Here is a 13,937-nt window from a genome sequence, read left to right on the forward strand (position 1 = left end):
TCAATAATCAACATCAACCAACACCCACTTTATTGGGAAAGACAAGGACACTATCAAGATGCATGATAGGGTAGCTGCGGAAGAATACCAAAGTCTAAACTTTATTTTTTTAATTTGAACCAGGAGGAAACAAAAAAACCCAAGCACAATGGTAATATGGTAGTAAATAAATAGACAAGAATAAAATCAACCACACGAGACACAAAATTTACATGGAAAACCCTTCAGTGTGAAGAGTAAAAAATCACGGGATCAAAACCTCCACTATAATCTCCAAGAGTTACAATATTTTTCTCCAAAATTGGCCAAAAAATAAGTGCCAAACAACAAGAGCATCACCACAACAAGATAGCACTAACTAGAGAATAAAAAGGAGCACAAACACCAAAAATATTGTTGTTGTTCGAAAATGAAAAATAGGAGTTATGGGCTACCATATCTAACTTTGTTAGTTTCTAATCAAATATTGAGATGAGAGGAACAAGAAGGTCAAAAATTAGCTCAATCAGACCAGAAACAAAGCGGAAATCGCAACTTGAAGTTGACTGTTATGGCTGAAATTGGGGTGCAAAAATCTGCACACTTTCTCTCTTTTGTGGCTGCTAAAACTCTTTTTGTGGGTGTGAAATAAGACCTAAAAATATCTATATATATGCCCATAGTAATGGGCCTATGGTCAAAAGTGGGTTGGTCCAAATTGGATTTTATTTATCCAGATAAGAAGGGAAACAAACCCATAACCCAACATTTGAAAGGTGAACCTTTTCATAAATGTGTAACTCTTCGTAAAAGGTGAAACTCTTTAGAACATCACTATCCATTAAAAAGGTCATTACCATCCAAACTGAAAAATGTGTATTCAAATTGTATTCTTTCTCTTGATGTATTTTCGGAAAATACCTATTCATTTTCATTCACACCTCCTAAAAACCTAACATATATATAGAGAGAGACAGTTTGAGTCTATTCTGATATATTTTCCTTATAACTCAATTGTTAATATGTTGAGAATAATAGAACTCGACCCAGTCTAAACGTTTAACTGTCAAACTTTTTAACGTAGCTTATTTTGACCTTTTTTCTTTCTTAATTTTAATGCTAATTATGTTTTACTTTCTTTTATCACAAGAAAAAAAAATAACATACCTTGTACTCTTATTTGAACCATATGAATTAAAACATAGTAACATATCTATGTTTAAATTAGTAAAACCTCTAAAATCTTCAAATTTTGAATTCATCTCTAGTTAAACGATACAAAAGACTTTCATAAATTTTAGAAGTAAAGCTTTTATGGGTGCCCTATTGTGATCGCCACATTTAACTAATACCCGTTGTATGTTTATATTGTTAGGGTTTTTGCCCTGATTTTCTTACTATATTTAAGTTTTATTTTTTCTTAGAAGGAAAGTAAAAGTTACCATAATTAATTTTACTTTTGATGAAAGAAAAAAATATAATTCTTTTCCATATTTGGCTAACCTCTTTCTTGGAGGAAAGGTTTTGGGCATCTATAAATAGAAGACCCGCTTTCTCATACCATAACACAATAGCATCCACAATGTAGTCATTAAAAATTCTTTGTTTAGGGAGAGATTTCTCCCAATAGGTTTAATGTTTTTCGATATTAGGTTTTATAATATGTAGGCCGATTGGCCAAAATATATAATAATTTAATAATTTTTAGTATGTTATTCCGGCCGCCAAGTAGAATTGACATTCTATCGACTACCGAAGTATAAGCAATTTTCAATATTCACCGCTCCAATTGTAAGAATCACAAAGGTGAGTGAATATCAGTGTTAGTGAGAAGCTTTTACTACTAATCTTATTTGTTCATTTTGTAGGTTCAAAAGGTGATATAAGGGGAATGTGTCTTCGATAGCCGGGGATTATTATGACTACAACATGGGAGACTATGGTTGTAGTGAGGGGTTTTATGGCTACGAAGTTGAGGGAGATTGCGGAGGCTATGAAAATAGCCATGATCGAAACTTGTGCAGATTTGAATGTTACTATTTTGAGGGAGAAAATAAGGTGAATAATGTGCCTAGTGCTTATGGAGAATTTGGAGATGATGTAGGTCCTCGTGATGGTTCTTATGATAAAGTTGAGGCATGTGAGGAGTCTTATACTTCCCACTCTGAACCTATATTTGGTGTTAGGTATAACCCTTTCATTATCAAAGCTTATGAGAGCTATGATGAGAGTACGCATGTGGAGAGTGAAAGATCATATTCTTCACCTTGTAGTACTTCTTATCAAGGTCGACATGGTGTGATTATTTATACTAGCTATAGTAGAGGTTGTCCCATGAGAAGAAGAGGGCAAGTATTTTCCAAAATCGAAGGGTACTCGTGTGCCTTATAATGTTGATCCAAGGAGGAGTGTACACTCTGGAAAGGTGACTATTTGTGGGATACTGGGATGCCTTATGGTGTTGAATGATAGGTACTATGGAAATTACATTCTTCCGTCTATGGTTGACTACTTGGGATTATTTTGAGAGCCTTTACTTGTTCCATACTACTTGGGCGAGTTTAAGGTTACCGAGAGGGTAAAAGTTGTCTTCTCCCAATTTGATTATCATGAGGAGGTATGGTGTGATGTTTTTTCCTTAACCTACGATCATATGAGCTTGGGTGCCTATTGGTTTGTACGACATCAAGTTCCTAACGTGCAAAATTGGCCTAATATTGTAAGAGACTAATGGGGAAATCGTCTCATAACGTACTTGCTACCCAAAACACAAAGATAAATTCTTACCTACTCCAATCCGATTTATGATGAGAGACAAAATATTGAGAGGAGTAAGGAAATGCAAGGTGATAATCCAAGAGTGGAAAAAGGAGAGGATATGTGGAGCGAAGTGAGGGGATTGCCACCAAACTGTACTAACATTGGTTGCCCTTCCATTTCTAAGGACATTTGTGTAGGTACCAACATGGCAAGCGAAGGCGAACAATGCCAAAAGAAAGTTGCTTCCCAAGCTTATGGAGGACCTTCACCTCACGGCAATATAGAGTCTACTCAAGATCTTCAAGGTAAAATAGCTAACTCTTATACTTTAATGCATGTGAATGATAATTGTATAGCTAATAATCCATTGAGTGTGAGTAGTAGCTTACTTATTTATGAGTCTAATAATTTTTTGCCTCTTGTTGATGATGTACATATTGTGAGTGTGGATACACTAGTTGATCCTATTGATGATGAAATTGACTCCTCTTGTGAGATCAATTTATGTTCACCTAGTGTTGAAGCCTATATGTTGAATAAAAGTACATCGTCTTATGTAATGGGTATTGATCAACTTTTTTGTGAAAACTGTCCACCACTTGAGTATGTGTGTGATGTGCTTAATAGGACTCAAGTGAGTGAAGTATTTGACAATGTTGGTCAACAAGGTGAGAATGAACCCGAGAGCTCTTCTTAGGGTAATATTTTGTTTGAAACATCCTTGAAACTTGATATTGATCATTTAGAGAGTGAGGAACTTGCTTGTTCCAAATCTGTTCGTGAGGTAGATCACACTCTTTTTAGGTATAATGTCTTGTTTGAAGATGATTTAAACACTACTAATGAACCTAGTGGTGAAAATGATGGTATAGCTTGCCTTGGAAGCTACAGCCTATATGCTAACTCACTATGGTGTGACAGCATTCCTCCTAAAGAAAGAAATCTCTTCTTGGAAGATGAGAGTACTCTTAAGGGTAAGGAATGTGTAGTTGCGGAAGCTACTTCTTCTTTTACTTTGTATGATTTCATTGTTGAGAGTACTCATGGTGATTATTGGGAAACTAGTAGTAAATACACATATGAGATCACCTTAGTAGAAGACGATTTGAGTGATACCTTTCTCTACTCTCTATTTGCTTTGGATGATATGTATGTTATTATAGAGAGTATGTCATTTAGTTTGGGTGTAGACCACGGGAAAGGGAAGTGTTGTCGAGACCCGTATCTATGGCCACTTTTCCCATTTGACCCCGATGCTAAATTTAGAAATGGTGATATTGGTGCACCAAACTTGTTGCTTGTTCTACATGACAAGCGAAGTGTCACTTTTGATGTATCCTATAATCAAATCCTTTGTATATCTTTTATTGAGTTTTTAATATTCCTTTCAAAGGATTCTTGGTTATATTGCAAATATGTGCAACCTTGGCATGTTGAGATGATTTGTTATGCTAACCCTAACCCTCATGCCATGAGGAGTTAGTATTTGTTTGTCCTCTCTTCGATTTTGCAAGGTTTGGATTCGAGGTCGAATCCTTTTCAAGAAGGAGAGGATGATACGGGACAAATGGCCATCTTATCCTTTGATAGCATCTTTGGAGGCCAACACATAGAGGCTCAAGATTTGGTCACCTCGAGAATACAAGAACATGCATGGAGGACCCATTTTGAGCATAACTTAAAGCAATCTCGTGTGTGGAAGATTACTTGGAGCATTTAAGATTGAGGATTCACGGTTTTGGACCTTAATTAAGGGCATTATGGACATTACACATAGTGTATTTACACACCATGGCCGCACCTATCATTAAGGGAAAAGTGGTCTTTTTGTCTTCTTTTGTATTACACTATAAATAGGTCATTTTAGCTCATTTCTTTGGAGTTTTGAATGATGAAGAATTGAAAGACATATTTTCTCTCTTTTGAGAGTGTAACACCCTTAGTTGTAGGGCTTGGAAAAGACATCTTTAATGTAGGTCTTGGAAAAGCCGATATTGTACGTTGCTTAGAAACGGAGGATCTTGAGGTTAGTCGATTACCTTGGTGGTCACCGTAAGAGTGTGGTTTTGATTGTTACATTCATTAGGGGTTGGTGTTGAAATACACTTGGTTCTTAATCTTGTAATAATCTTGGTCTCACTATCTATCTTTATTTTCTATGCAATTTTTCTTGTGTTTGTGTTGCATCCGTGTCTTGTTTCATCTTGTGTCATTGTAATCCTTGTGTTGTTATTGTTGGCCGAAAGTTGCTCTCAAAGGGGTCCTCAGGTTCTAGTTGATTTGTGGACTGTTTTGAGTAGTTTTTGAGCCTTCTCTTGTCTTTTCCGTATCAAAAACCTAACATAGTTCAAAAAAAAAAGATTAAAGATTGCTAAATTAGTTTGTTTGATTTGTTGTTGATTTGACAAATTGATAATTACAACTTCTTTGTGATACATGAAACTTATGATTTAAATTTGAGATAATTTTAAAAAAATTGGATGTTGAATTGCTAAAATTCGGAGAACAAAAAAACTTTTTTGGCAAAACAGATTCAAATACATACACATGGCTAAAATTTAAGATAATTTTTACATACACTTCAGACGTAAATTTTCAACCTCAATCACGTCTATCTAAAAAGAAAACAAAAATCGATAAGTCAAAATCATTACTGAAAAATGGACAACAATTGTCATTGATCGATAATAATGCCAAATCTTGAGATCCGCCCACAATATTTGTCATGAGAAGCACGTTAATTCTTTGCAATATGTCAAATGCCAACGTAACAATGCCAACCCCCTTTTAACCCCTACTTCCCACTGCTCCTATACGTAAACACCCCCCACATCCCCCAAAAAAATGTACCTTGATTTCTCTCCCTATATAAGGAACTTTGAAGCTCCAATGCTGTACTTAGTAAGTCGTTTTTTCCCTAATCAAGACACTAGAATTAAAACAAAAAACCAACAAACTATGGTACCAATAATACATACCCTTCAAATATTATTTTTAGCACTTTTATTCTTCACATTTCTCCTTCACACTACAATATCATTTTACACCCCTTTTGTCAATATACTATACCATCTCCTCACAACACACCTTCACTTTTTTCTATTATTTTCTCTATGTACACTTGTTTCTCTTTTCTACTATTATCATATTCGTCCACATAGGGTTTTCTTGTTAAACTATTCATGTTATAAGCCACCACCACATAGGAAATTTTCTTATGAAATTCGTGAATCATTCTTTCTCAAGAATGTGCAATTAGTTCAAGAGTCCATCGATTTCATGCATAACATTTGCCTTAAATCCAGCTTAGGTGAGGAAACTTATGGACCACCATTCATATTTGAAGATGATAAGAACAACAATATACCTACACTAAAAAGTGCCAATCAAGAAGCTCGAGAAGGGATATTTTTGTCTATCGATGACCTTCTAGCTAAAACCCTAATTGACCCTCAATCGGTCGACGTTCTCATCGTTACATGCGGGGGGTTTTCACCTTCCCCTTCGCTCTCTTCACTCGTTGTGAACCGTTATAATCTTAGACCGGACGTGAAAACATACAATTTGAGTGGAATGGGATGCAGCTCTGGGATACTTTCCCTTGATTTTGCAGCTAGGATTTTGCGTGGGAGTCAAAAAGTCCAAAATGCCCTTGTTGTGATCATAGAGAGCGTAACATTGAATTGGTACAATGGTCAAAACCGTTCGATGCTTGTTACGAATTGTATCTTTCGCGTTGGTTGTGCAGCTGCAATTATGAGTAATAATCCTAAACTTTACCAAGGGGCAAAGATGGAACTTGTTCATTCTCTTAGAACTCACCATGGAGCGGATGATAGTTCTTATAAAGCTGCAATTCAGGAAGAAGATGATAAAGGTATATATTTCTCTAGTTATTACAAATTTTATGAGTCTACTTTAAGTGCAAACTCAAATCTCTCTATAACGACATAGTTTTGATAATTTTTTGGTTGTTATTATGGTGATCATGTGATATACCATAACAAGAAAGATCGTTTCTACATAAAACATGACCATTGTAATGAGATATTGTTGTATAATTGCGGGATAACCTTTTGTGTCTTTCTAGAAGCATGCATTGTTGGATATCTACATTTAAGAGTTTAAGTCCCATATTATGAAAGATTTTGTAAAAAAATCTTTACATAATCAAGTTATTATAAAGTAATTATTATAGGTTAATCTCTATAATAAACAATGGGTAGTGATAACTTGATAAAAATGGTAATGAACATGGTATGGTAACTAATTAACTGATCCTTAGAAAATACAGAAATTATATAAATGAACGTTTTATGGGCTCAAACATTAAAGTTATTAATATTAAATTCATTGTATTTTTAAAATTATAGGTTGATATCAACTGTTTATTATAATTTTTGTGAATTTTTAGATACAGTTTTATCCTCTTTTTGGTAAATAATATCCATATGAACCTGAACTAATATTATACATCTATGTCTTTGAGTTTTAAGACCATAAGTTTCAAAGATTTTATAGCAATACAAAAAGTATAATATATTATCTGTATAAGACTATAATTTAAAAAAAATTATTTCTTTTTTTAATTTTGTGTCCATTCAAGCTACAATGTCAAATAAATTAGAAAGGAAAGGGAGTATTATATATGATATGTGATATGTAAAACAACTTTTCAATTATTTTCGGACATATAAAATAACCCATTATGTACATTTGCCATTTGCAATGAATTAAATACGCTTTTAAGAAGTTTATTTCGCAAGTTTTCCGTAAGTATGTACTAACCATTCTACAACTAATTAACTAATTACTTATGTAGATTGTTGAATTTATATTGTTATTTCGCATTTAATCGTTATATATTTTATGAATGATTAAATATAATAGTTTCTTATAAAGAGACTAAATCACGTATTAAATAATTAAAAATTAATTATATTAAATTACATATTATCAGGACTAAAACGGAACCTATCACATAATAACTTAGGACCTAAATTGCTAGTATCCTCCTGTGACAGGTATTACTGGGATTTCACTTACCAAGGATTTGATAAGAGTGGCAGGGGTCAATCTACGTCAACACGTCAAAATTCTGGCACCACGTGTCCTCGCATTATCCCAAATCACAAATTATGCTTATTCAATGATCATGTCTACAATATTACCCCAAAAGTTCAAGCCAGTGGTTCCTAATTTTGCAACAGCTTTCGAACACATATGCATTCACTCAGGTAGGTAGCGACGTCACATAAACGAGTTGAGTTGAATTTCAACTAATCCAACTCATTTAAAAGTTACTTAGATTGCATTATATTATGTTGAAATTAGCAAACATCTAATGTATTATTTTATATTTTATTTAAGTATTTAATAAAACTTTAATTCTTTTATGATTATAGAGAAAAATATCAAACAAACATAAAAATGTCTTTTGAAATATAATGACAAAAACTTTCATTGATCAATTTGAATTACATGTCCGTTCAACTTTTAATTAGATATGTTGGATTATAAGAAACTACATTGAATGACCTTGAAAATGAATCGTCTTGAATTTTTGATTCTACTTGAACCCGTCAAGGTTTAAAATCAAAAGTTTTATCTATTGTTCCAGTAGGATCAAACATTCAAGAGTTTTGACCATCATTTAAGGTTATTCTTACAAATCATTAAAATCAAAATAGATTATGTTAAATAAATAATATTTATTGATCTGTCTAAAATTAAGCTAATTATATATTTTTATGGGTTAATTTTATGTGTGCATGCAGGTGGCAAGGCAGTGATAGAGCAAATTGGTCGAGTCCTAAAATTTAGCGATGAAGTGACGGAGCCAGCACGAATGACATTGAACAGATTTGGTAACACGTCCAGTAGCTTAGTGTTTTATGAGTTGGCTTATTTTGAAGCTAAAAAGGGAAAGGTGAAAAAAGGGGATAGGATGTGGATGCTTGCATTTGGAACAGGTTTTAAGGTTGGGAGTTTGGTATGGAAGTGGACTCAAGATTCAACTCAAGATTCTGATAACCCTTGGAACGATTGCATACATAATTATCCATTGAGGACTTGGTGATCATTTAAAAATTAAAAATAAATGAACTTACGGTGTAGAAAAGAGAGAACACCATTATATTATGGTTAATTTATATATATATATATATATATATATATATATATAGAAAAGAAATAGCAAAAATAAGTTTTTGGGGGGCACTCAATGTGCGTCATGTGTCTTGACCATCATACGAAGACTCAGATAGAGCTCATTTGCGTTACCCCAAAAGAAACATAGATGAAAAAAATTGTTAATTTTCTTTATTTTGTTTCTTTAATTTAATGATTATTTATCACTTTTTACTTATTGTCAAGGGTATGGTTAAATGCGTTTATAACACATAAATAATATATTACATCTTTTAATATTATTAGTTGTTCCAGTCGGTCCCTTTATGAATATTATTGTTATTATCTTTTTTTAATATTATTTTGTATTTTTAAATCTTGGTGTGGATAACGAAATTCTATTAAATTTAAAATCCATACAAAATTTGGATCATATTAAATTCAAACTATATTAGTCCCAAATAAATATTGCATATTAATATAATTGGATTAATTATTTAAGTCCTATGGATTTAATTAAAGTTCAATTTTTATTGGGCTAGTCCATTGATTTGGGCTACAAATGATGAGCCCACTTTATTAAACCCAAGATATTGTCATATTCTAGAGGCCCAAATAAGTGTCACGTGTCAAATGACGTGGCATGCCAAATCAAGGGATGGATCCAATAGGATCATGTCACATGTCAAAATGATGCAGTAGGCCCAAGAAATCAAAGCCCATAAAAGGTGTCATGTCACTCAAATCTGATTGTTCAAAGGAAGTTCATATTCATCATGACTCTTCCTTTTTCACAACTATAAATAGGAGTTTCATTATTCAGAAAGGGGAGCCAGAACTCTAACAAGAAGAAAGAGAAAACTCGTGGATCAAACGCTGCAATTTCTCTAAAAAGCTCAAGCATTCAAATCAAGTTCTTCAATATCAAGACCCCAATATTCAAGAACAAGCTCAAAAGCCCTTGAATTCAAGCACAAGTCAAGATCAAGTCCCTCAAATCAACAAATCAAGTCCAAATTCAAGATCAAGCTTTAAGCCCTTTAATTTATATTTGAAAAGGTGAATCAGAGGATTCATAGAGATTGTAACACTAACATATTGAAATCAATAAATTAATTATTGTAATATTTTCTTGTCTCAAATTATTTATTTTTCGATCTCGAAAATTTTATCGTCCAACAAATTTTGGCACACCCAATGGGACAATCTCTACTTCTCATCTCAACTTTTCCAACTATAAAGTTCAACAACACTGAAATGACTTTCAAGAAGGTCAACTCTCAATCAACTGCTTCCAAGGCTACTAACTCAAAGTTCTCTGCTGAAGTAGAAAGCATCCTTAGTGTTACTTTCGGAAGCTTAGGAACTGTCACAAGGAGCAAGGCAGGCTTACTAGGACAACAAACACATCCAGCGTCGTTCGAACCAACTCCAATTTTGGATCTTCAACCCCAAAAGTAAAGAAGTCCAATGCAAGTGCTTTAGAAGGAGAAAGCAGTGTGGCGGAATCGCTTAAGAAGACTCTAGCTCTACTTAAGCATTCTGGTTCCAAATACTCCGACACAAAAAACGATGGTCGTTCAAGCAACTCATCATCTCCGACTACACCGCATAAGTTGAGCACTTCAAAGATCAATTTGTACGATAATTTGTGCGACTCTCCAAAATATCTGTGATTATACAAGCGATGGTGACTGATGCCTCATCTATAGGGGAGCAACTTGCGAATCTGGCAAAGGCAATTGAAGGACTGACCAAATATATTCTGAATCAAGATGCTCGAATTGATAAGATAGTGGATAGGGTGGAAGGCCTGATAGACGGAGAATCTAGCCATGCACCTGGAAAATCTCCAGAGGCTCACAAAACAGAACATCCTGTGAAACAAAAACCACCAACTAAAGAGGTACAAGTTTCTTCTGAGGGGATAATCCCGATTGAGCAATTGAAGGAATTCATTGAAGGGACCCTCAAATATAAGTATGATGTTGTCGCCAAGTCTTACCTTGCTTATGCCAAGCCTTACACGGCAAGGATTGATAGTCTCAAAATGTCTGTCGGCTATCAACCCCCTAAATTTTAACAATTTGAGGGCAAAGAAAACCCAAAATAGCATGTTGCACACTTTGTTGAGACATGTAATAATGCTGGAACTTACGATGACTATCTTGCCAAATAGTTTGTTCGTTCCCTATATGGAAATTCCTTTGATTGGTATAAAGACCTTGAGCCTAATTCCACCGACAGTTGGGAGCAATTGAAGCACGAGTTCTAAAATTGTTTTTATAGCACAATGTGTACAGTGAGCATGGTAGAGCTCATAAATACTCAACAAAGAAAGGATGTACCAGTCATTGAGTTCATCAATCGATGGAGAAATACTAGCCTAAACTATAAAGATAGGCTCAGTGAAGCTTCCGCATTAGAGATATGCGTCCAGGAAATGCACTGGGAGCTTCTCTACATCTGGCAAGGCATTAAGCCAAAATCCTTTGAAGAGTTAGTTACTCGTGCTTATGACATAGAGTTGAGCATGTCTTCTATTAAAAAAGGAGCAGCGCCTATCCATGACCCTCAAAAGGGAAAGGATAAGCAGGAACCCAAAAGATGGGGCAAGTTTGTCCCTAAAAATGACAACAAGGAGTCCATGAATGTTGATGTGTCTCTTGTGAAGGTCACCATAAAGGTGATCAAGAAGAAAGTATGAAGACGACTTCTGGAGTACGTCCGAATCAGAAAACTTTAAAGGAGATGCACGAAAAGGAATATCCCTTCCTAGATTCTGATGTGGCAGAGGTTTTCGATGAACTCCTTGAGCATAAGCTCATTTAAATCCCAGATATGAAACATCCCAATAAAGCTGGAAGGACCAATGACCCTAATTATTGCAAATATCATAGGCTCGTAAGTCACCCTCCAGAAAAGTGTTTTGTCTTTAAAGATAAAGTCATGCAATTGGCAAAAGAAAAAAAGATCTTCTTCGATGATGAGATGGAAAATTCTCATCAAATCTCTATCACTTTTGGCTCTCTTAACCCAGTAAAAATATGTGTCGAAGAGCATAATAAGAAGATATTAGAGCCTAACAGGTCTTCAGTTAACAAAGGAAATGATGAAGGTTGGACTCTGAGAGTTGTCCGAGCAGCCAACCAGAAGGAGAATGGTGAAGAAACCAAGAAAACAAAAGTTGGTTGAACCTCCAAAGAAGATGAGGGTAACGGAGCTTTACGACCAAAAACCACGGTGTTCAATAACTTTGAAAGAATTCTTACCAAGTTGGTTTCTTGCAAAGACTGCTCAAGTCAACCTTGAGGCTTCTTGTTTTAATATTGCCAAAGAGGGGGCAAAGGGTAAAAACCCACCCGTGGAGGTTCCTCCCTCTTCTGAAAAGCCTACGGATCCACTTAGCCAAGAGGCACATGTATGTGATACAAAAATCACATTTACAAATAGCGACCTTCTGCTTGGAGAAACCCTACATAATCGTCCCTTATACATGGTAGGTCAAGTTCTAAGAAAAAAAATAATAGAATCTTGATTGATAAGGGATTCGGAGTTAACGTTCTGCCTATCCATACAATGAAGGAATTGGGCATTGCTATTGACGAACTGGCTGAAAGCCATATAATGATCTAAGGCTTCAACCAAAGGGGCCAGAGGGCCATGGGAGCTGTCTAGTTAGGGATTCGTATGGATGATTTTTAATGAAATGCATTAATGTATGTGATCTATGCGAAAACTCCATACAATATATGACTTTGTAGGCCTTACTATCTTGTCCTTTCACTATCAATGCTTGAAGTACCTCGAAGGCGGAGTGGAAACAAGATAGTTATCGATGATAAGACATTCACTGAAGCTGAGTCACACTTTGCCGATGTAAAATTCTACTTAAAGAATTATGTTGTGAATGAGAAAAAGGTTGACGATGTCACCAAGGCCAAGTGTGATGATCCTGCATCGAAGAAGGTCGCGGTGACTGTCGAAAAAGCTTCTACCAAGAAGCCCCTCTTTACTCTGAATAAAGAAAGCGTCGCACCTACAAAAAAGAAAGCAACTTTGTTCTTTGCTACATACCAAAGGTAAAGAAAGAGAAAAATCACCCATCTGATGCCCAAGATAATGTGCTAAAGGGATAATTTTACCTATCACGAGGATTAACGCAATAAATCCATCCTCAAGACTATTTGGAAAGTCTGTGGCTCAAAACACGCTATAAGATATAACACTGCCCATAAAATGCACAAAATAAGGCTTCGATCGAAATGTATATAAACTATTTGTAAAGGTTGGATATAATCCTAATGAGCCATCAATGTTGGGAAAACTTTCATCGGAGGGTACAACCAAGCAGGGACAAGAAGCCCTAGGATACATGCAGCCATCTCTAATTTATATCTCCATTAGAAGGGCAGTCAGTTACTACATCACCGTGGAAGAAGAATCCACTACTGCTAATGAAAGACCCTCAGTATTTGATTGACTTAGAGAATCAACCGCAAGAATTTTTGTGTTTAAAAGGTTGGGTCCTCTAAATAAGAAGAAAAATAACAAGCGCCGGAGAAGTTATCAAAGTACAATAATACACTCTTTGCCTAATATCCAGAAAGATTCCAAAGTTTAATTCCTTCTAGAATGAGATGGTAGACAGAACTGGTTGTTTCATGCAATGAGTTGCTAAAAGAAAAGGCTCATATTGTGGTTTATACCAAGCACTGCAAGAAAGATGGAGAAAGTGTTGGCTTCTTATATCATGTTAAGACCCAGAATAAGAAAGATGTCTTGTCTCAAATGAAGGTTGATGAAGAGATAAAAGATGCTTTCTGGTGTTATTATATATCCATCAATGATGATGATTTTCAAGGGGAAGAAGATGCTAGAGATGCTCCATTGTAACTTCAAGAAGGAGTAAAGGCCACAATATATCCTTTGAAGAAAGTTAATCTTAGAATCGATGAAGACCCAAGACCAACTTACCTGAGTACGTTTCTAGAAGTAGAGGAGAAAATCGCTTATATATACATACTCAAAGAATATATGGATGTATTCTCTTGGAGCTATAAGGAAAT

At 35.0% G+C, this 13,937-nt stretch overlaps 1 protein-coding gene across 1 annotated transcript; it reads left to right on the forward strand.

The window, feature by feature from the left end:
* Positions 1-5,646: 5,646 nt before the first annotated feature.
* On the forward strand, positions 5,647-8,890 carry LOC107849742 (3-ketoacyl-CoA synthase 17). The gene is made up of 3 exons (XM_016694304.2): positions 5,647-6,616; positions 7,764-7,976; positions 8,517-8,890. Exons 1-3 carry the CDS (start codon positions 5,698-5,700, stop codon positions 8,816-8,818), a joined length of 1,434 nt encoding a protein of 477 aa, XP_016549790.1. The 5' UTR covers positions 5,647-5,697; the 3' UTR covers positions 8,819-8,890.
* The last annotated feature ends 5,047 nt before the right edge of the window (positions 8,891-13,937 follow it).

This window comes from Capsicum annuum, chromosome 12 (assembly GCF_002878395.1).
Source record: "Capsicum annuum cultivar UCD-10X-F1 chromosome 12, UCD10Xv1.1, whole genome shotgun sequence".
Lineage (NCBI taxonomy): Eukaryota > Viridiplantae > Streptophyta > Magnoliopsida > Solanales > Solanaceae > Capsicum > Capsicum annuum.